Genomic DNA, 22,664 nt, shown 5'->3' with positions numbered 1-22,664 from the left:
CATAGAGGGTAAAGAACATACTCAATCCTTTATCTCTGCTCTTGGGCAGCAGCACCCAGGCTAAAACCCAATCCACTGATTAACTAAGCTGATGATCTCTTTGCCAACTCAACATGCAATTAACTAGGGAGGTGAAACTGCTCCCCATCCTGTCCGTGATGCCCAGTGCTCAGCAGAGTGGTTCTATCGGTGTCAAGAATATCAGATGGCAATGCAAAGTGGTTGATCAGACACCCTTCATCCAAGAGGGCCTCAGGATGCTTACCTTCTGCCCAAATTAGTTCCCACCCCACCCCAAGTTGTGACAAAGTTACATCCAGTTGGAAGCAAACTTATCCACACACTTCCCAAATCAGAACAGTACAGAGTAGGTGAAAAAGTGTGCCTCAGTTAAAGATACCCCCCAGATCCTACTCAACCTCCCAATGGGACTTGCTAATCTTTCATTGCTCACAGGGTTAGAATGTTAAATAGGATATGTTTCTGAGCATATGTGTTGAGCACGCAGCAGTTTAGACACTTAAGCCTAGATGCATTTAAGGGCCATGTACCACTGTTCACGCCCCTTTCACCTTGAACTTCTCACATTGAGACCAAAGGTCTAAAAGGGGGTTCTTTGTGCATTCTGCTGAATGTACAGAGAATCCCCTATTAGACCTTTCCACTCAGTGTGAGTACATCACGGACAGAGTCAGAAGGACTGTCGATGTTGGATGTCAGGGGCAAAGCAGTCATGTGTGCCCTCACCACAGTAATTCCTCCACATGTTCTGATCTGAGTAGGGTTATCTTTTTTTTTATTAAAACATAAGCAAAGAATGGTTACCACAAACCCAAATGTATAGGAGATATTGGAAAGGTGCTAAGAGAGAAAGGAGAAACTGAGCACACAGCATGTTCCTAATGACACAATGCTAGTTTGACCATGATGTTCAAATGTTACAAATAAACATTTCTGTTTTCCATATTTCTAAAGTAATGTGTGAAATTCAACCACAGTTCTCACCTGTTGATTTTGAGCCTGGAACAGTGCATCTCCTGCCTTCAGTAATATTGAACTGGCCGACACTTTCTGGTTGTATTCGTTTTAGGTTTAGAAGAAACGAAAGTGAGAAGTATGACAAAAAAACCAAATTGCCCAATCAGTGAACACACTGTTCTTGTGGGTTGTAGATTATCTGAGATGATCCATGTGATTACATTTCCCAGGTTTTAGTAAGGACTATTGAACTTACCAGAGTTCAGATATAAAGAGCTAAATAATAGAATTGAAATATACTTTGGTTGGAGAAGGAAATCTTCTGGGTTAAGTCCTCTTGCAGATGCTAGCACCACTCTAGAGATCTGACGTAATTAGGAGCTGGACTTTCAACTTTTTATCCTAAGCCACTAGTGAATTAAAAAATATGATGTGAACTGAAGCCCTGTTGAGATTGCCTAGGTCTGTGTCAAGATGGTTGCAATCAGGATGTAATTCAGGATGCTAGCAAAAGAGATGACTGATTTCAGCAAAACGATGAGTAGAATCCAAAACAAAATTTAAACCTCAAGCCTAGCTTTTGCATTTTAGACTTTTCTGTTCAAATTAGACATTTAGTTTCTCTCTGATTGTGGCATGCTCAACTTCAAGATCTCACCTTTCTGCTGTTAAAAATACTCATCATGACCTGATGAGTAAGAGTCTTGAAGGAAACATAGATAGAGGTTATATATATATATATATATATATATATATATATATATATTGCACCACTTTAAGCGCCTACATGTATCCAAAAGCATTTGCCACACATATTTTTGCTGTACTCTATTTCCTATGGAAGAATATCATTTATGAAGCTGTAGCAAATTAGTGAAATAAGTAAATAAGTGGGGGCCTAGATGCGCACTGTAAAATCTGTACATATACTGAATGTCCACACAGCACGATGCTAACATCCTTACTAGGGCTGAACTGACCTGTTCCATTTGAAATTGTCCTGCACACTCTGTAGATGTGCATGCAAGTAAGAAATTCTATTTACCATGTCCATGGACAGTAGTTGCAGCACTGCGTGGCTCACTGCTGGTGCCAGGCCATTTTGGAACTCCCAATGGCTTAAGGGACATGTTCTCCTCTCCCTTCTGCTGAGGGGAATTCAAATTCTCCTGCCCATGATATTAGGCAGCCGCAGGAGGGAAGTGGCAAAATCACCCAGTGCTTGAGCCAAATCACTTGCATCTATAATCGATAAAGTTGTGGCCTCTTAAGACCCAAGAAGGTTATCCTGTGCATTTGTATATGGGGTGTTAGGCATCAGGCGCACTGCGTCCAAGCCCACAACTGGAGCACATAGCTTCTGTAAATTTGACTGAATAATGACAAATCAGAGCAATTTTGTGTGTTGATTCATGCACAGTAAAACAGGAAATAGTGCCAGAAATATGTGATAAATAATCAGTACTGATAATTTTCAGTCTATGACGGCCGGATATATCTGAGAGCTAATATGTTGCAGACTACAACTCCCATCCAGTGTTCTGTTGTGTTAATTTCATTAGCACAAACAATTTTTGAGCTCTGGACGCAGTACTGCGCCTAAGATGTCAGATTAAAACTGCAGAGTGGAAGGCAAGGAGGACATTTTTCTGCCTCCCCACTTCCAGCTACTCTCTGAAGACTGGAGAAGAGACCTTCTAAGAATATAAAGGGGTGAGAAGGGCTTCTGCAGTCGGTCAGCCCTAGACCTCCCACCCTCCCTTATTTCTATGCGTTGCAGGTTGCATGAAAGTGACCAGGTGATGCCTTCCATGCAATCATTTTGGCATTGGGCGGATACATTTCTTCCCCTGCCCCTAGTGTTGTTCATTGGGGTTATTAATTTTGGATCAGAAAGCTTTGTATGCTTAACTTTTTATAATGGAAAGTGGGGAGATCCACTGGAAAGTGTGGAAAGGAATGTTTGGGAATCTGCTCTGCATACTGGGTATTGAGGGGGACCCCAGTCATAGGACGTCTATCTCCACTGCCAGGAAGAAAACATATCTGATTAAAGTGTACCAAGGAGGAAAAGGGAGGAGGAGAAGAAGGAAAAAACCTGGTGGCGTGTTAAGAGAAGTTTTCAATATACAGTGGTGCCCCGCAAGACGAATGCCTCGCAAGACGAAAAACCCGCTAGATGAAAGGGTTTTCCGTTTTTGAGGCGCTTCGCAAGACGAAATTCCCTATGGGCTTGCTTCGCAAGATGAAAATGTCTTGCGAGTCTTGCGATTTTTTCGCTTTTTCCTCCCTTTTTCTAAGCCGCTAAACCGCTAATAGCCGCTAAGCCGCTAATAGCGCTAATCCGCTAAGCCGCTAATAGGGTTGCTTCGCAAGACGAAAAAACCGCAAGACGAAGAGACTCGCGGAACGGATTCTTTTCGTCTTGCGAGGCACCACTGTACATTCCTCCTATATTTCCAGGAATACAGTGGTACCTCAGGTTAAGTACTTAATTCGTTCCAGAGGTCCGTACTTAACCTGAAACTGTTCTTAACCTGAAGCACCACTTTAGCTAATGGGGCCTCCCGCTGCTGCCATGCCGCTGGAGCACGATTTCTGTTCTCATCCTGAAGCAAAGTTCTTAACCTGAAGCACTATTTCTGGGTTAGCGGAGTCTGTAACCTGAGGTACCACTGTAGTTATGAAACAGGCAGGTCAGTTCTTGCCTAGAAGAAGGCAGGGTGAAGGGGGAGGTTTTTGCCTTCAAGAGCCATAATTCACCCCACTTTGTTTGGCCTGTGTATGAATAATTGGAATATTAGCGGAAGCTCTGTGTATTTAAGTCACAGCTGCCGGTCTTGTCGGCGTTACTATGGAACTCATTGCTCTTATCAGGCAGAGATCTGCAGGGATACGACGGAAGTACTCTAAAAGTTTCTTACAACTTTTCATTTATAAGAGTAGGAAATATTGAAACAGGGAGGATAAAGAACATGATAACATTTTATGCATTTTTTCCCAAAAAAATGCTTAAAATAATGTTTATTGAAGTTTTGCCAATTTACAGCTGCATTAACTTCTGTAACTCTTCTTTTCAAGTCACGTTACTGGAGTGACTATGCATTTTAATCACTCATTTATAGAATTATTATTGTACATAAACTTCTACTTGAGAGACTAAGGTAGGTGATCTTAATTTGTTCAGTTGTAATGAGATTGTAAAACATGCTAGATACCTAAAAATAGAGTGGTTTGCATTTTGTTGTAACATATTTAATTTTCTGATAGTCCCTGAGCACTCCTGTATAACATTCACTGAAAGCACTGGAATGAATACAAGTACCGAATGAGATTCTGTACATGATAAAGATATGCATACTTGCCATTGCCAAGAGGAATTACAAGCATTAGTTCTTTTCTAATATAAACATCTATGCTGTATATGTTAAGAATCTGACTATTATCCTTGTGAATTTGAATTCTTCATAATACAGTATGGCAATTCCTTTCTTTCTTGAAGTAATAGAAATAGCCTTAACTGGAGCTGTATTACATATTTATATCAGGGATCAGACTGCAAATGCATTCTTCTGCAGAGAAGCAGAAAGATCATGTGAAAATGGTGACCACATGTTGTCAGACTGGATGATTTAACAAAACCAAAGGCAATCATTTCAAAGAAAAATGTTTTATTTTCTGCCAGCAGAGAATAATGGAGATAAATTGACTGGTATTATTTTTAAAAATTGCTCAAATCACTGTAGTTAGTATAAAAGCGTCTCTGGAACCATTTCCTGTAAGTTAACCAGACATAAGATTGTATCCTTTCTATTTTGAATACTGAAGCTCATATTTCATCTGTCTTGTATGGAGCACATCAGGTATAATAGCTCTTTTTGATAGTCTCTTCGTTTACCCTTTCTTTTTCATACCCTAACCTTGATGCACAAGCATCAGCAAAGTATTGCGGTTAGTATTTTTAAGTACTATTAGCTGCACGATGACCTTTAACGGGATTTTAATCTGAATCTGGTAGGGTGCATTTGCAGCAAACACTGCAAATCTAAGGATGGTATTAAAATATTATTATTGTGATAAGATGCTCCCAGTTTCAATTTCACAGTTCCTTTTGGAGGGAGAATTCGTCAGCAGATAAGCTTTACAAAGCACTCAGAAATGCACCAACTATGGATGGTGATGAATATCCCACACTAATGCTTCAGTATGATGAAAAGATCCTTGCTTATGTCTGACGTCAATATCTTCTGACTACGGGAATACCTTAAGATGGTAATTTGTTATGTGTGAGAGAGAGCTGTTGACAGACTAAATATATATTGCTTTGACAAAGATTAAAGTTGGACATCAAATTATTACTTTGTTATTGATTGCTTTATACCTATTAATATTTAGCACACTGTACCTGCCTTTCAATAATAATATTAAAAAACCAGAATTGAATCCCATTGCATTTAATGGCTCTTACTTCCTAGTAAGTGTGTTTAGGATTATAGTCATGCAGCCCAGTTCTTGCAGCAGAGGGAGGAAATGCCCTAAACACTGCCACGTTACTACCAGGAATGTGGAATATGTGCAAGGTGGTTTTATGTTCAGCTCCAGACTTTTGCAGCCAGGTTCTCCAGATAATCATTTTTCTTATTTAAATATGATTGGGTTCTATCTCTGTTGTCATTCCTTCCACATTGCTGATGGTTCAGCTCAATTAAAGGCATTGTCGTTTTTGTGTATGCCTGCTTTGTGGTTTCACTGCATCATGGGTTTTGTTGACTTTCATCTGCATAGATTATCATTCCTGCACATACATATTTTACAAGCAAGAATGAAAACGTTTTGGTGTGAAACATTGAGATATTTGTAGAATACAGATTGTTTGACTCCTCTACATTTGTGCTTCGCTAATCAGAATTAGGATGGTTCTACATAAAAGGGTTAAATATCACAGGAATGCAAGTGGTTTGGCACAAATACATGAGTGAGCTGCAGTGAAAATATTGGAATAGTGGGGGGCTAAAGATACTACAAGTATTCTTAACATTTGTGTTGTAAACACCTTCATTAAAGCATTGCCAAATTCAGGATGGCGTCCGAAGCTTTTTGGTTAGAATTGAAGAGTAGTGGAACCAAAGAATTAAACCTGATTTTAAAAACAAAAACATGATTTCAACACCATAGACTTGCTACAGTGGTGTTTGCAGTGTATTTTCATGTATAATTATTTCAACATTTCGTCTTAGTAGTACAGATGTATTGTTTCCCCCCAAAAAAAGTTTAAATGAAAAAGCATAAAGGAAGCTGTAGTTCCATCTTGAATTCCATATTCTGTACTGAGTAGTGAACTTCAAGGCCTTTCCACCTCCCTAGAATTTAGGATCCCATGACCTGTTATCATCTCTCTATAAAGTCAATATACATCACGGTTACCCAGCGTGGTGCCCCCCCAGATACAATTCACATAATCACTGATCATTGGCCATGCTGGCTGGTCTATGTGTTTCTCTCCCTCCTTAGAAGTGGGGAAGCTAATTTTATTTATTTATTTATTTGATAAATTAATAAATCACTTTCACACAAAAATGTCTTGAAGTGATTTCACTGTAAAACCATCAACAATAGAAAAATAATTTATGCTGAACATACACATTTGTTCAATAAAAAGCTTCTTTTTACTCTTTCTGGAATATATTTCAAATACTTGCAAATACTTCCTTTATCCTTAGATGTCAGGGACCGTGCTGAGGAGGGCTGCACTGAGGAAAAATGGTGGGAGCCACCCCCTCCTCCTGATCCTGAATCTTCCCAGGAGCAGGAGGGCAGTATAGATTTGGAACAATGGTTTGCAGAGGGCCATAGTTCAGAAGGCAGAAGCTGGGAAATACTGGATGGGGAACAGCGAGCAGAAGAAACACTAGAAGAGAGAGAGAGAGAGAGAGAGAGAGAGAGAGAGAGAGAGAGAGAGAGTTAGTTAACAGATTCACAGTCTCTGGATAGTATTCACCCCCCTTCCCCAAAGTGTCAGAACAGAAAGCACAGAGACTACAAACTCAGATTACAAGACGTAGGAGTGACGTGGATTAATGGGGACAGGGGAGGTGACTTATTGGGAGCACCGCCATTCTGGTTAGATGCTTTCTATTGTTCTTCACTGTGCCCTTCAACATCTTGCTTTGTGCTCTTCTCGAGTTCTTTTGTCTGGTTGGATATTCCCTTGAACTTGGACAATGCCCTTGCTTGCCTGGATAGAGAGGCGGCTGGGTATGTAAAAACCTCTGACTTTTGCTGAACTCGAAATGTGGCCTACTGTACAAATGTAGGTATCTAACCTGTTGTTCCACCAGCCTTTGCCTCTGGCTCAGCTCACCAGTACCATGTCGCCCCCAAAAGGTTATCTGTGAGGAAATGTGACCATTACACTGAAAAAGGTCCCCGTCCCCCCAGCCCAGTGCAGTACTTAATAGCTTGTGGTAATATTGGTTAAGTGGAGGAAGAAAGCAGAATACAGGCATCTGATTTTATTATGCCTGGAATTCTAACATAATTTCTTCATTCTTTAAAACGTACACTTTCAAACAAAAAAAAAACAAAAAAAAAACAACCCTAGCGTTAAGAAGAACTTTTCTCTCTTGTTTTTATTTTGCTGCATCTCAGGTATTCTCTTAAAATTTCCACAAAGAAGGAATGCTTTCTAATCAAAGTCCTCCCTAAATCAAGTTGATTTAAATCACCAATGACTCTTCATGGATTTTAATCAACACTTCTATTTACACTTCACTGCTTTCCTAAGAGAAGGTATAATCCCATTGGTTGATAAACATTTAAAACATTTTGATTTACAACAAAATAGAGTCCCTTCCACGGATTTGCAATATCTTTTGACACTTCAGAGAGCACATTTTAAACAGGGTACAGTATTTTCAGGTCAAGTTATGCATTTTAGAATGTTAGAGAATAAACGATTATTCTCTACAGCTGCCCATTAGAGTCCTTAAGAAGAACAGCTGATAGTGACTGGATAATAACTGTGTTTGTTAAAAGCTAGACATTGAGTTTTTGTGATATAATACTATTTTCATGATATATTAATATTTTCATGACATAATAATAATAATAGTTATATCATAATAGTCATCTCATCTCATATCAGACAACTTTGAACTTAAGCAAACAAATGATAATTTGCAAGTATAAAACAGACTCAGTAGATGTTAGTGACTGATGGGTTTTGTTACCTATTGGTTGTAAGTCACTTTGGGTTGCTGTGGGCAAAATAAATCAACTATCAAATTCAAGAATAATAATAAAATAATTACCACTTTTGATTGAGGCACGTTTGTGAAATCTACTTTTCCATGTTCAAGGAAAAAGTCCTTCTGGAGCATGAATGATTGGTGGGAATTTAGCTCAAAACGTGCTGGAGGGTTGTTTTTCTGTTATGAGAGCAGAATACTGGAAAAGGGAGGCTTTTGGTCTGATTCAGCAGGACTCCTCTTATGTTTTTAGGTTTCCTTCATAAGCCTGGCTCTGTTGGACTGGAAAGAGGCTGCTGTCTATCCATCCAGTACAGCTGGTTCAGAAACTGGCACATTTATGAAAACACACATAAATTACTTTGATTGAAGTCTGGATAATAGAGTGACCCCCCAAAGGTGTTCAGGGAAGAGCAACAGAGGCAAGATCAGAACTTTTTACCAAAAAGAAAAAGCCTTTATTGACAAGATAAAACAAAAGACAATTTACAGATTAACTATTAAAGGCTGAAGGAAGCGGAAGGGGGAAATGAAAGTGGCAAAACAAAGGTGGCTAGGTGGTGATGTTTCATCATTTTGGAGCTGAAGTGGTGGTGGAGAGAGGGGCCTTCAGTGTAGGCCAGGAAATAAAAGCAGGTGAAAAATCAATAACAGTGCATGAGAAGCACCTGCTGGACCAGGTCAGTGCTTCACCTCACAGTCCAGTAGTCCAGCATCCTGTTCTCACAGGGGCAAGCCAGAAGTCTGTGGAAAGCAGGGAAGCAGGACCTGAGCACAACAGCACTCTCCCCCCCTTTGTGTTTCCCAGCAGATGACATTCAAAGGCATATTGCTTCCTACAGGAGAGGTAAAACATAGCCATTGTGGCCATTGATAGCCTTATCCTGCTTATTTGTCTAATCCTCTTTTAAAGCTGTCCCAGTTATTGGCCATCACTACTTCTTGAGGGAGCAAATCCCATTCCTTAACTACGTGCTTTGTGAAGAAGCTCTTCCTTTCGTCTGTCTGAATCTTCCAGCATTCAGTATCCCTGGATGTCCCTAAGTTCTAGCCTTAATAGGGAGTGAGAAAAGCCATGTCTATTCCTAACCATGTCTATTGCCTGGTGATATTTCATATGAAACTGTGGTTTATAAATATTTAAACTAAATATCCAGAAGTCAGTCCCATTGAATGAAATGGAGCTTAGATCCAGATAAGTAGGGTTAGGATTTCAGCTAAATATAGTGGTGGGAAACTCGGCTTCACAAATTACAGTACAGTGGTATCTTGGTTGTCAAACTTAATCCGTTCCGGGAGTCCATTCGACTCCAGGAACAGTTCGAAATTCCTGCACTCAAATCGGAAGCCGGAGAAGCCGCATCCGACGTTTGACTTCCAGAGTATATTCGAAAACTGGAACAATTACTTCCGGGTTTTCAATGTCCGGGAGCCAAAACGTACATGTACCAAGGTGTTCGAGAACCAAGGTATGACTGTAGTTGTGTGGTTGCTGCTGAAAACAATTTCTGTGTTGTAGGGGCCCTTACACTGCAGTGTGTAACTGGCTTTCTACGTAGATCTATTTGCGTGTTCAGACCCAGAAACCTCCCCCCTAAATAAATTCACACATGACTCAAATTTTGGTTTTGGTTTTTGGCAGAATTTAGGCGACAACTTTATTGATTACAGAAAGTGACTGGTTGCACAGGCTCTGGTTCGACTAGCTCCCTGCCATGCAGATAGCGCTGACCCAGGGCACCAGCATAGGTCAGCCAAGGGTGAACACCTGGATAAGCGGAAAGCCGGGACCAGGCTAACTCCGCCACCCAAATGTCCCCCTGGACTCAGGCATGGGCACAATCCCCTCACAGGGGTTGACCAAACCATCAAGTCCCTGTATTCCTTTAACAGAATAACCTTCACATAGGGATGGTGAGAGCGTTCTCCCATCCCTATCACCTGAACCAGAGCCTATCGGCAGGCGAAACCCAGATTGCATCAGCCAAGTGGGGAAAATTCCAGCCGTGCCCCTGTCCCAATGACAGAAGACACACGACGGCATAGCAAGGTCAAGCACAAAGCCCTAAAAGTAGTGAGGTAGGCAGGTGTTCCGAATGCGCACACTGAAAGAGGAAGCTCTGGGTTACGTGCACAAACCGCTTAGACTGCGTCCCATTAGCCAGATTGTACCCAGCTTTGAAGGACCTACCAATTGGGTGTTGTGGCTGACCAATTGTACCCACAAGGTGTTGGTTTTCCAGGTCTCACCACAGTACGTGCCCTCTTTTAAGGGAGGACCCCATCTCTCACATGGTGAGTCTCTTAAACTGCACCTTGTGGGACCACTGCTGTTGGTACAGAAGCAGAACGAAGGGGACAGACCCATGAGAAGGCCATTACCTGCGTTATGGCATCCTGAAACAGGATATCCAAATGGGGCCCCTACCACAAGGAAGGATGTTCTGGCACTTAGCATGTGGAAACATTTGGCAGAGCACTTTTTTTTTTCCATAGAGCCCTGTACCTTTTTATGACAAAGTACTTTTTTATTCTGACTCTCAGCTGAAAGCTGCAATGTGTATTTGTTTGTAAACTTCAGTCATGAAAAGAGTCACATAGGAAATTGCTGCTGTTCCACCAAATTAGCTTCTCGGATATCTTTTTAATTAGAGCCCATAACTCAGATTCTTGGTATTTTAGGAAGATGAACAATACAAATTGAAGTACAGATATTTTTCAGTCAGCGCTCGGTTCAAAGGAAGCTTTTATACACAGATGAGGTTGCTAACAAATAGCATGTCATATGATAATGAGACTGTGTTTTCTACAGTAATTTCACATTTGTAAACCACACTGCTGGGAAAGTAAGTGGAATGTTTATCTACTCTATTTTTACACTGACAAATCTCTGTTAAAGACCAGGGTGCCTAACAGAGACAAAGCAAGTGTGTGTGAACATATATATAAAAGAAGTCTAAACTCTAAATCACTTATACAACACCTTCAAATACAATATATTACACTGGTTCAGTATGCTCATTTCCACACGAGTATTCTTTTTAATGGAGAAGACTTCAATTTATGTTTAAGAACAAATAAACTGTAGTACTTTGACAGCCGTTCACACTTAATTCTTTGCGTTAAACCAACAGCATTCTTTTCCACAAACATCCATTGTTAGGACAATGCTCTCAGACAGAATTTATGAGAAATGGAATTATGTTACCAAGGAGATAGCATTTACTATAATGAAGAGTAGATCCTGGAAAATGGCCCCTTTTACAGCAGCTCAGAACAGAGCCACAAAAGCAATTGATTGGTCTTGGCATTTAGTCTTATATCAGCTGTGTCATCCATTGCTTCAGGAGTGAGAACACTAATCTAAAGTGACATTTCTGTTCTGGCGGGCTTTTCTGCCCTGATGAAAGCAATTACTTCATTCTTAAATGATAATTTGCTGGAGTTTCAACCACTTTAATTGATAACTTTTTGTTCTGAGAACTTCAATTGTGAAGTGATTAGCTGATTTTGTAAATAGAAATTTAAGGTGTGAAATGTACAAGTTGCTCTAAAATAAAAGTGCTCCTTACTCGAGGTAGTTCTTCCTAGCTAAATCTACATTTTTGCTATATTTTACTATATTTTAGCTGCCAACTGGATGGTTCAAAAGGGGGATGATCCTTGCAGCATTTGGATCTTATTTAAACAGCCACTATTATTGATTATGACATGGGCAATAGCAATTTATTTAATTGATGTTTGAAGCATATGTGCATTAATGCAAAAAGATGGTTTATAAACAGAGAAACCTATAGCTAAAATCTCCCAAGGCCATTTGAATCCAGAAATACCTCAAATGATTGCTTGGAATTTAAGCATCATCTCTGCTCATATAAAATGTAGGCTGTAATTAATATAATCTTTAAAGCTTTGCAAAATCTGATTGTTAAGAGATAAATTACTAAAACATACGTTTTATTTTTCTTTGTATAGCTGAGGCATTTTAAATGGCACCCAGTTCTGTATTTTCTTGCAGAGAGCCAAAAAATGGTCATTTAATGTGTTAAATTGGAAATATAAAGCAAAAATGAAGGTCAAACTGATTTAGCACATCAAACAGTCTTTGTCAGCCAAGCTTAATATATCCTGAGTTTGTGGAACAAATGAAATTTTGCTGCTGTGTTACACTTTGCTTCCAAACAACCATTACAACTGGTTTTATATATTGTGTGAGCATCAGACCATCAAACAGTGCATCTTTACTGACGTGTTGCTGCAGTGATGATCTACAGCAGCAATCTGCCATTTATATAAGGGCAAAATGTGCATCTATATTTAGTTGTGAAATTGGCCTATTATACTCTTGATGTTTACAGAGGCTAACATAAATTAATGATGACAGCTATGAGCAGTGCATTAGTTAAGCAGCAGAGTTCTTACCTTGAACTTGAAGGTTCCAGCTTTAACTTCCAGCATATATGCCAGGCAGTTTTTTCCACACATTAAAGGGAAGCTTCTGAAACCATTACCTTTTCTTCGGCAGGATTAAAAAACTTCGTTTTGTGGCCCATGCCACTCTAGATAATAACAAATAATAGTTTTGTTTACGGATCTGCCAAATATCTGCTGATATTTACAGCATTTTTTATTTAGTGGGGGAAGAATAATTAGGGACCTGAATAATTATTAACGCAAATGGCCAATCTGACCAAATCTGAAGTTTGCCCAGTAACCAGGCTGAAAAGTTTGGCAGAGTAATGCAGTTTTCCTGGGGTTTATGTTGCTTTTTTTTTTTTAAAAAAAAAAAAAGGTTTAACCCTCAAGTAAGTATTCATATGCAGTTCATGTCGGAAGTGGTGAAGGTTCTGCAGCAACTATAGATTCCACTGTTAACTATGACCAGAGATCTGACAAGTATGCAGGTGTTCAAAGGTTTGTGAGTTAAAATGACGAAGGCTTTGATGAATTTTTAATAGTTGAATTTTTAATACAGGTTGGCCTTCTTTCTTTGAGCCTGCATTCCAGATTAATTGATAAATAGTAGAACTGTGCAGTGCTAGATTCTCCTAAGCAAACAAGTAGGGCAAATCTATAAAAAAAATCTGACCAGTTGACTTCTCTTTAGATCTTAGTTGTTGCATCTTTATTTATTTTTTTAAATATTCTTTTTATTAAATTTCATTTATCACACACACACAAAGGAAAAACAGAACCATTTAGTTGTTGCATCTTTAAAGGAGAATTATGAAAGGCTTTTAACCTTACTCTTTTTCAGTGCAGAGACGCTTTTTCCTCATTTTTTTTTTAAAACACCACTTTTATTAAACAGAAATATTGCCTTAATAATTGTTGAACTTCTGAGTTCAGATGCCACCTGTATGAGAAGCCTAGGAGATTTGTGCATTCTTTTTCCTTGGAGTTTATCTAGAGGCTAACAGTGTTAGTTTGTTGTAACAAATTGCAAAGCAACCTAAAGACTAACAAATTTAATGCGAAATACACTTTCGTAGGATAGAGCCCATTTTATTTTATTTTTTGCTGAACCAAAAAGTTGTGGCTATTAACTAAACTTAACTGCACACAACCTTTTCTCTCTCAGAATTAACTGCCATCAGATTAAATTAAATATTTGCTTGCTTCCAACAGACAGAATGGCTTCAGTTTCATTTCCTTCCATGTTGAATTTGCCCCTAGAGACATAGGTAACCAAGTCAGCAACACCTCCTGCCAAGGAGGGACTAATAGCCGGAACGTGCCGGAACTCAATTCCATCACCTCTCAGGTGAGCGCCATTGGCATTCCAAGAGAACAAGCAAGGCACTCATGGCGAGTTCCAGCACCTCTTTTTCTAGAAAAAGGGCAATTCCTGTACTTTAGGGATGTGCCCCCAGAGATAAGCCAGTCTCCAGCACCTGATCCTTGTTCTGTGATATTTCTTAATCTCAATTTACCTTCAATTTATCCAAATGTAACATACCCCATCATTACAACAGGATTAGGACTCATACAACCTCTGAACAGTCAGGCTTTGAAACTGCCAGATACCACCTCAACCTCTTTTATCAGTCTCATTTGGCAGCTTCTTATGTACAGATCTTCTGGTGGTGACTAGCAGTCCATTTCTTGCTCCATTTCTCCTGTAATTTCAGCAAGATGGCTGTGCTTTTTCAGGCCCAACATTACCACTGGGGAAATTCTACCACTATGACGATAGGAGCAGTTAACATGATAATTATGCTGCCTTAAGTGATATTAGGAAATGTAAAGCAATTGCGACAGTCACAAGTGGTGCGTTCTCTGTCTTTGACTCATTATGATTCTTTCAGAAGATTCCGATTGATTCCATCAAATAAATATCTGTATTAGGGGTTTCTTTTTGGAAAGTAGACTAACAAGGCATGCATATATATATATATATATATACATAAAGGTAAAGGTAAAGGTACCCCTGCCCGTACGGGCCAGTCTTGACAGACTCTGGGGTTGGGCGCCCATCTCACTTAAGAGGCCAGGGGCCAGCGCTGTCCGGAGACACTTCCGAGTCACGTGGGCGTGACAAAGCTGCATCTGGCGAGCCAGAGCTGCACACGGAAACGCCGTTTACCTTCCCGCTGGTAAGCGGTCCCTATTTATCTACTTGCACCCGGAGGTGCTTTCGAACTGCTAGGTTGGCAGGCGCTGGGACCGAGCAGCGGGAGCGCACCCCGCCGCAGGGATTCGAACCGCCGACCTTTCAATCGGCAAGTCCTAGGCGCTGAGGCTTTAACCCACAGCGCCACCTGCGTCCCATTATATATATATATATATATATATATATATATATATATATATAATTTTAACAATACGGTACTGCAGCAGACTGGCAAATTAATCGGCAGAGAACTCCCCAACCCTGCAGCCCTTTCCTGACATCTGCCTTCATGCAAACGCCTTTTGCATTTCCACTTTTCTTTGCCCACGTCTACATGCTCTTTCTGACGGTGCCTGGGAAGGAGCCAGGAGCCAAGACAGGCAGCCATGATTAGCACTGCAAAAGAAAACACAGCCCTACATTGACTGCTCTTGCAATTCTTGCGTCAAGGTTAGGAGACAAGGAGGGAAGTGGGACTGGCTGCCACCATGTCAGACAGCGCGTAGCCTTCTCTGCTTTTTAATGCTAGCTAATGCAAATGGGCACTAGATTAATGTACAAGCTGTGTCATTCCCACTGGCTTATGCCATTATATCATAGTCTCAACAACCTTTCAGCCCCTAGGGCCTTATTTTATGGTTATAGCCCTCCAAACCAATCACTATTTATTACAACTACAGTGCTGTCACTTCAAAAGACTTTTGGTAAGATGTGTAGAATATGGCAGGGCGACACTTTGCATTTCAGGAATAGCTGAATGAATTTTTGAATTTTCTCAGAATGGAAGGAGCAGTACCAAACAAAATGTTAGATGGCGTATTAAAAAGGCAATGTTAGCACAATATGAATATAAATATAATGTTTTATAATAGCATCTATCTGCTGTGTTTTCAACAAAAACGTTTGACTTTCTGGAAAAGTAAAACTGACTTGAGACTGGTTTATTATTATCCTAAGAAAACTGCAACAAGTTAGCAAGACACACAAGGTTGGATCCAGACTTAGTCATGCTGAGAGTAGGCATATTAAAATCAATGGGATGAGATTTTCTACATGGGCACTTTCCCAGGAGTAATCTCTATTGAACTCAGTGGATCTTACTTCTGAGCATAGGATAACACTGTAACTGCCTAATTATGGCAGTAAACAGTAGTGCAGTGCACACAAATGTTCCTTTCATTGGGCTCAGTTGAGCCATCTTCTCTCTGGCTCCAAGGAAAAGTAATTTGTGAGTCAGTAGCCTATGCAGTGTTTCCCAACCTTGGGCCTCCAGCTGTTTTTGGACTACAATTCCCATCATCCCTTGCCACTGGTCTTGCTAGTCAGGGATGATGGGAGTTGTAGTTCAAAAACAGCTGGAGGCCCAAGGTTGGGAAACACTGCATAGAGAACAGGGACTGTTGAATGGGTATACACTGCTGTCATAGTAAATAATGTAGCAATGCACATGTTGCCAAGAAGGGGGAAAGACTGGAGAAGGCTGAAGGGGTCCCATGTCAGTTCCCTCTCGTTAATGCATGGACTGCACCCTATATTTGCATATTAAAGCATGATTTTTGACTTTGCATTGTGGATGGTGAAATTCAAGAACTTCGCACTTTTTCCTACAACTTGTTAATTTGATAAATTGTTACTGCAGTGGAACAGATACCTTTAATGTCATAATTAAAAGGACGTAACTGAGTGAATGTGAAGGGGGACTGTGCATGCTGTATTGTGGTCAGGTTTTTTAGGATGAGTATAGCTGTGGTTGAAATTGTGGGAGGAACTGAAGGATACCATATTTGTAAGTTTGTTGGAGTAGTGAGAGAGGGAGTGTTTTGAAGTGACAATGACAGTTTTTAAAATATTTTTTTGGGGTAGAGCCAAATTATTGGGTTGGACTCCTCCTTCTGACAAAAAGACTCCTTCTGTCCAAAGAAGTGAAGCCTATTCAGTCGAGAAAGAGACTTTGGATAAAACTCCCTATGATAGGAACATATGAACGAGCCTTGTGCAGAAACTTGTACAGAGTTGGACAATTGGTCCACCTAGCTCACGGTTGTCCAGACAAGAATGGGAAAACATATTTCAAACTAAGAGCCACATTCCCTCATGGGCAAGCTTCTGAGGTTCCACATGCCCATAGTGGGTGGGACCAAAGGCAAAAGTGAGTGGAGCAACTGATACGACTTTTTAAACCTTTGTACAGTCAGCTACATATCAGTGGCATACCCTCATACCTCTCCACCCATCCAAGCAAGCAAGCAAGAGGCATTATTCTACCTCAAGGAAACATTCCAGCCAGGGAAAACCACTTGGGTAGGGCATGGATCAGGGCTGGTGAGAGGCAAGGTTAGGGATGCAGTCTTGAGGACTGGATAGAAAGGTTCCCCACCTTTGTTCAATACAATCAGTTCTATACAATCAGTAGATCTCCAAAGCTTCACGTAAGGGTCTTTTTCTAATTCTAACTGGAGATGCCAGAGACTGAACCCGAGACCTTTTCACTGAGCTGTGGATTCTCTTATTGTTTTTGGAGAAAGTGTGGCGTAACACAAGGAATTGTATTCTGTGAGCTAGTGGAGTTGAGAAGCACCAGCTGATACTCACCATACTGTATAACGGATGGTAACTCATGAGACTGAGTTTGCTAAGCAAACTTTGCAGCAAGTATTAGGGAAGTGAGGACTATGGTGCTGTTTGCAGAGCTATTGCTAAAATTGAAAGACAGTTAATAGTAAGTAATGGATAGCATTATGCTTTATGCTAAACACACAGTCCCTCTGTACTGAAATATTTCCATCTGTCCTTTTATGGTACCATATTCTCAGTTTTATTGTTTGACATTTGGACAAAACATCTGTAGCAGAGTGGGATTTTTTTTTTTTAAAAAAAGACCTTGTGTATTATGACAAGTTACTTGTTGGTCATCTCTAGAAAGAGTACCCACTCAATCGGGTTCAAAGAGCAAACTATAATTCAGTATTTTTCTCAAGTTTATATGTGCAAGAATTTCATGTCTGTATTTGGAAAATGTTTACATTAGAACTTTGACAGAACACAATATTGATGAATGCCCTACCCTATTCTTGTTTCAGTTTACAAGCCTTGAGAAAGGAAAAATCCCGAGATGCTGCTCGTTCTCGCCGGGGGAAGGAAAATTTTGAGTTCTATGAGCTGGCCAAATTGTTGCCACTCCCTGCAGCCATTACCAGCCAGCTTGACAAGGCATCCATCATCCGACTAACAATTAGCTATTTGAAGATGAGGGACTTTGCTAATCAGGGGGATCCGCCGTGGAACTTGCGAATGGAAGGACCACCACCCAACACATCAGTGAAAGGTATGAAGTTGGATGATCATAGTGTGTGGAATGTGGCAGCCAGTACTGATTTCTAAATTGAAATGTTTACCATCCTTTCTTTTTTCCCTGCATATCAAATCCTTTAAAGGGATACAAATGTGGAAATCTGAGGTCTGCATGAGAAAGACACCATGTGAAGGTGAAATAAACCTCTTATTCTATTTATATTTTATTTTAAAACAGACATCTCAGCACAGCTATTGTACTGAGAAAATGAATTTTAAGTATGTATTTTTTACAGTTCAACCCAGAGTTAAATGCCTCTGAATCCACTGAAATCTGTGATCTTAAGCACACTTAATTCTGTGTTGGATTGTAGTCATGAAGTGCAATCCCTATGCATGTTTCTTTGGAAGTAAGCTCCACTGTGTTCAGAAGGGATTTCTCATAAGTAAGTTTCCATAGGATTTCAGCCCTACAATTTTCACACTTCTGACTGAAAAGAATGCCGCTGTATGTCACTGTGAAAGAGGAAAGTCTGTTACTTTGTTGGATCCTGCATACAGAGATAACAATTATAATGATCTTAAACTATTTATTATTTCATAACTCAACAGATATGAAAGCAGTTTCTCAAAAATGGGCCTGAAATTATAAGGAATTAAATCATTCAATTGAGCATAAATGCAAACCAGATATTAAAATGGACCCAAAATTGGGTACAAACACTTCTATTTATACATTATGTCACCAAAGTTAAATTACTAGAAGCCAAAGTAGAGTTCAGGTATTAGGTTATTGTTTATGTTTTACTGTGTGTTATGAACTTGTGTGAACCTAAAATGTACTTATAACTTCTTATCTATAACTAAAATTGTGAGTTATATATAAAATGTGTGAAAGGCTCCCCTCCTCATGTTCATAGCCCATTACTTTAGTGCATTGATTTGAATCCGGACTCTTGAGTGACAAGGATTTTTTGTAACTTACTCCACGTGCATGACATTACCAAACTCTTCACAAGCAGCATATCAAATTCAGGAAAGAGTTTCTTGTGCTGGAGGTGAAAGGGGTCAGAAGCTGGGAAGTTTTAAGTGCTCAGGCATATTTCTTTTCCTCTCCTTTGGGTGATGGTGAGCGTGAAATTTAAAAAAGAATAGGATGACTCATCTTTGAAAGCTTTCTTAAATAATCCCTGTTGTTAGTAAATACAACAGGATTCTGTCCAGTTTTTCTTAATTTAGTCACTCATTTTTTTATGCATAATTCTGTTTCTGAAGCATAAACTGCGCTATGCTGTTTAACCCTGTGTGCAATAAATAGTGTTTTTTACACAACGGATAAGAGTGTAAATTTATTTCTGTTTGTTTTTTTAATCAGCACTGGACAGCCGTCTTCAGAGTAAAAACTATTTCTAACTACAGTGGTAGCTGTGCAGTACAGAACAGTCTCATTTGGACATAATACTGCTCTTGTTTTCCTCACCTCCTTTGGCGTAGCCATGAGGAGATCAGATAAGGTTGCCATACGTCTGGAATTTCCTGGACATATCCGGAATACTGCAGCCGCAAGCAGCTTCTGGACGGAAATCAGCTAAATGTCCGCAAAAAGAAACCTTCCTGTCCAGATTTTCAATTTTTTTAATATGGGAACCCTAGATCAGAAGCATTTGCTTCCATTTTCAGTTAACCAGTTTGTTATTATGTCCAAACAGGGAACTGTGATTATTTTAAACTGTGATTTATCCAGCCAAGTCACTATCTCTGGCTTGCTTTGACATTCCATAGTTAAAACTAACCACAGTTTGTCTCAGCTTGTGCATCACATCACAAGAAACTGGTTTGTTGAAAACAGAAGCAAATGTTTCCAATCACCTCATGGAGAGGACAAGAGGGAAGGGAGAAATGCAGGAGTCTGAGACTTATTCACATAACACTAAACAGTATTCCAACTGTTCCAAAGTATTCCAACAAAAATAAAATTTTATTTGAACCTGAAAGAAGGAATGCAGAAGATGATGTAGCATTTAATATTCTTACCTGGGAACTAGAAATCGTAACGTTTATGTGGATTGGCAACTGTATGTTTCAGTTGATTCTATGTTCTAATAATGGTGATGTTCTATATACTGTTGTGAATATCAGGCCTAGAGCAGAGTAATTGCGACCACTTCCTGGATGTCAAAAGCTAGGTTGGTTCTAAAACAAGCCGATGGTTCTCAAGCCATCCGAGTTCTCCGTTTGACAGTCTGATAAATATTTTTACATTCATATAAAGAGCATGTACTTGGATTTACGTAATCTGCAGCACCTGTGTACTTGAGTTTTGAATTCGGGGCAAAGCTAGAATAATCTCTGTTGATGTTGCAGGGCCAAATAAGTTTTGCAATTGGTTTCAAGAGGGATATGTTCAAAAAGGATACGATGTATTTCACTTTTTATTCAGCTGAATAAATTGTGCTCCATTGTAGTCCCGAAAGATTTTTTTATCTCCTCTTTTTAAGCTTTAACAGCTGACATAATTAAATATAGGTTAGTAGAATGATTGCTCATAACAGAAGTGGCTTATAAAAGAAAGACAGGGCTCCCAAACCAATGTTTATCTCATATTAAGGAAGAGAAATGGGATATTTGGAAAGGACAGGCAATAGCAAACAGGGAGGGGCTGCTTAATCTGTCTTCACACACCCTTCTGGATGTTTTAAACTAATTTTTAACCCAAATGAAACTCTGAAACCAAAAGTGAGCCTAACTGAAGGGGAAAGGCCTGTGGACGTTTTCCAGGGTAGAGAGGGGAGAAAATCAGGTTGTGGTGGAGCATGGCATTCTCCTGTAAGTGCCTTGTATTCCTGTTGCTTTTGTGTATGGGCTTGGGAGCACACTTTTGCTGAGATACCCTCCCAGTTTGTGACCTGTATTATAGCCTCTTTAACTTGCTTCAGTAATCTGAAACTATGTTTGCAAACCCTTTAGCACTGTGGAGCGCCTGTTACTTCTGCTCTCTGCTTCTGGTAATCTGGATTGGATGGGCTGAACAGCCTAGTCTAATAGCCTTTCGGTCCCTTCCAGCTGTATGATTAGCAAAGAGATTGCCTCTCCACCTTAAATTACTCTTTCCTTTGAAAAACACTCTGTGTGGGATTTCTGTTTCAAGTGGTGTGGTTCTGTGGGAGTTAAATAGGCATTTGGAGCAAGAATATTGATAGCCAGAAAATGGACAGGAGCAAAAGTACATTTGAATGTACAAAAATGGTTTAATGTAATTTGGGATAAATCACTTTCTGAAAAATTGACACCAATGGTTAAATGACAAAAAAAAAAAAACCCTAAGAGACCTTCATTGTCTAAGAGACTGGTGGTTGTTTTTCCAGCACACAAAGACTGCAGGACAAAGTACTGACCACATTCTACAATATATAGTTGTGTTAGCATCTTCCTTTATATTGACATTAGCAACTTTGGGATTCCCTCCCTGTCAGGGAACTGCCATCAGCGCCAGAGGGAGAGGGAGGGCTCCAGAGGGATTCCGGAGAGCGTCCCGGGAGGGAGAGAAGCAGCCCATCTTCTGGGGAAGGAAATCAGCGTAGAGCACGGGTCCTCCGCTGCCCACACCCTCCCTGCGCAGAAGGCTTCCACGCAGGGAGAGTAGGCGGAGACTAGGCGTCAAAGAGCTTCTTTGCTGGAAGAAGTTCAAGAAACGCCCACTGACGGATTCTCCCAGCGATTGAGACAGCCACGGGTGAGTGGCTGTCCGGACAGAAAGGGTTCACTCAGGCAACCCAGCCAGGTGTGGCGCTGATTTACGCACGAGCAACCCCTAGAACCATTACACTCCCCTTCTGTGGTTACACGAACCTTGCTATTGTTATTTAGATCTGAACTATGCTTTCAGGTTGTGCAAAAGAGGGTGGGACGGTGGGATGTTCAATTTGTAATTTTTCTCTTTTCAGTATATAACTTATTAATTTTTTTGCAAGTATAAAACTCAATAAAATTAAAATAAAACAAAACAACCTTTTCCTTGTAATTGGAAGGTTTATAAAACCAGTTTGTAGAAGGTTCTTGAAATAATATAAAACAAACACGATTGCATTATTCTGGTAAATGACGTTAGGTTTTATGTGAGAATCTGCTACATGTGGGATCAGCTCATCAGTCCCTAAGTTTCCTTTCTTCACTAGTTTTATTTGAATATAAAAATATAAACCCCTTACATATTACGGACATCTTTTTGAAATTATACCAAATATATAAGGTATCAAAATACATTAATTCTCATGTATTCTATTTCTAATTTGAATGGATAAATAATTCCACAAATATCCTGCAGCAATATAGCAATATGGCTCCTAAAACTACAATAAAAGCACTGGCCTTTGGCTTGGAATCAGCCTGATCCCCTCCCCCTCTTTCCCTTTCCTTCTGTGATGAACCCCTATTTGGGGGCTTCCCTGGCTTTTTTCTGGCCCATGTAGGACCAGTCTGGATAGTTGGCCTTGGTGAAGATTTGACATTTTCTCCCCCCAAACAGTTTTTGATCT

The 22,664-nt window shown here is 39.9% G+C and overlaps 1 protein-coding gene across 11 annotated transcripts in view; it reads left to right on the top strand.

Annotated features, from left to right (window-relative positions):
* Positions 1 to 22,664, top strand: part of NPAS3 (neuronal PAS domain protein 3) — a 637,919-nt gene that overhangs the window by 170,656 nt on the left and 444,599 nt on the right. For 8 of the 11 annotated variants that reach the window (XM_079954436.1, XM_079954432.1, XM_079954438.1 and 5 more), the window contains 2 exons: positions 17,919 to 18,163; positions 18,273 to 18,323. In XM_079954436.1, coding sequence (XP_079810562.1) covers positions 17,919 to 18,163; positions 18,273 to 18,323 — 296 coding nt within the window. The remainder of the gene's footprint in view (positions 1 to 17,918; positions 18,164 to 18,272; positions 18,324 to 22,664) is intronic. The other 3 variants (XM_079954435.1, XM_079954440.1, XM_079954434.1) reach the window with 1 other exon arrangement.

This window comes from Podarcis cretensis (genome assembly GCF_951804945.1).
Source record: "Podarcis cretensis genome assembly, chromosome: 1".
NCBI lineage: Eukaryota > Metazoa > Chordata > Lepidosauria > Squamata > Lacertidae > Podarcis > Podarcis cretensis.
Note: the sequence above shows the minus strand (reverse complement) of the source record. Positions and strands in the feature narration are given on the sequence as shown.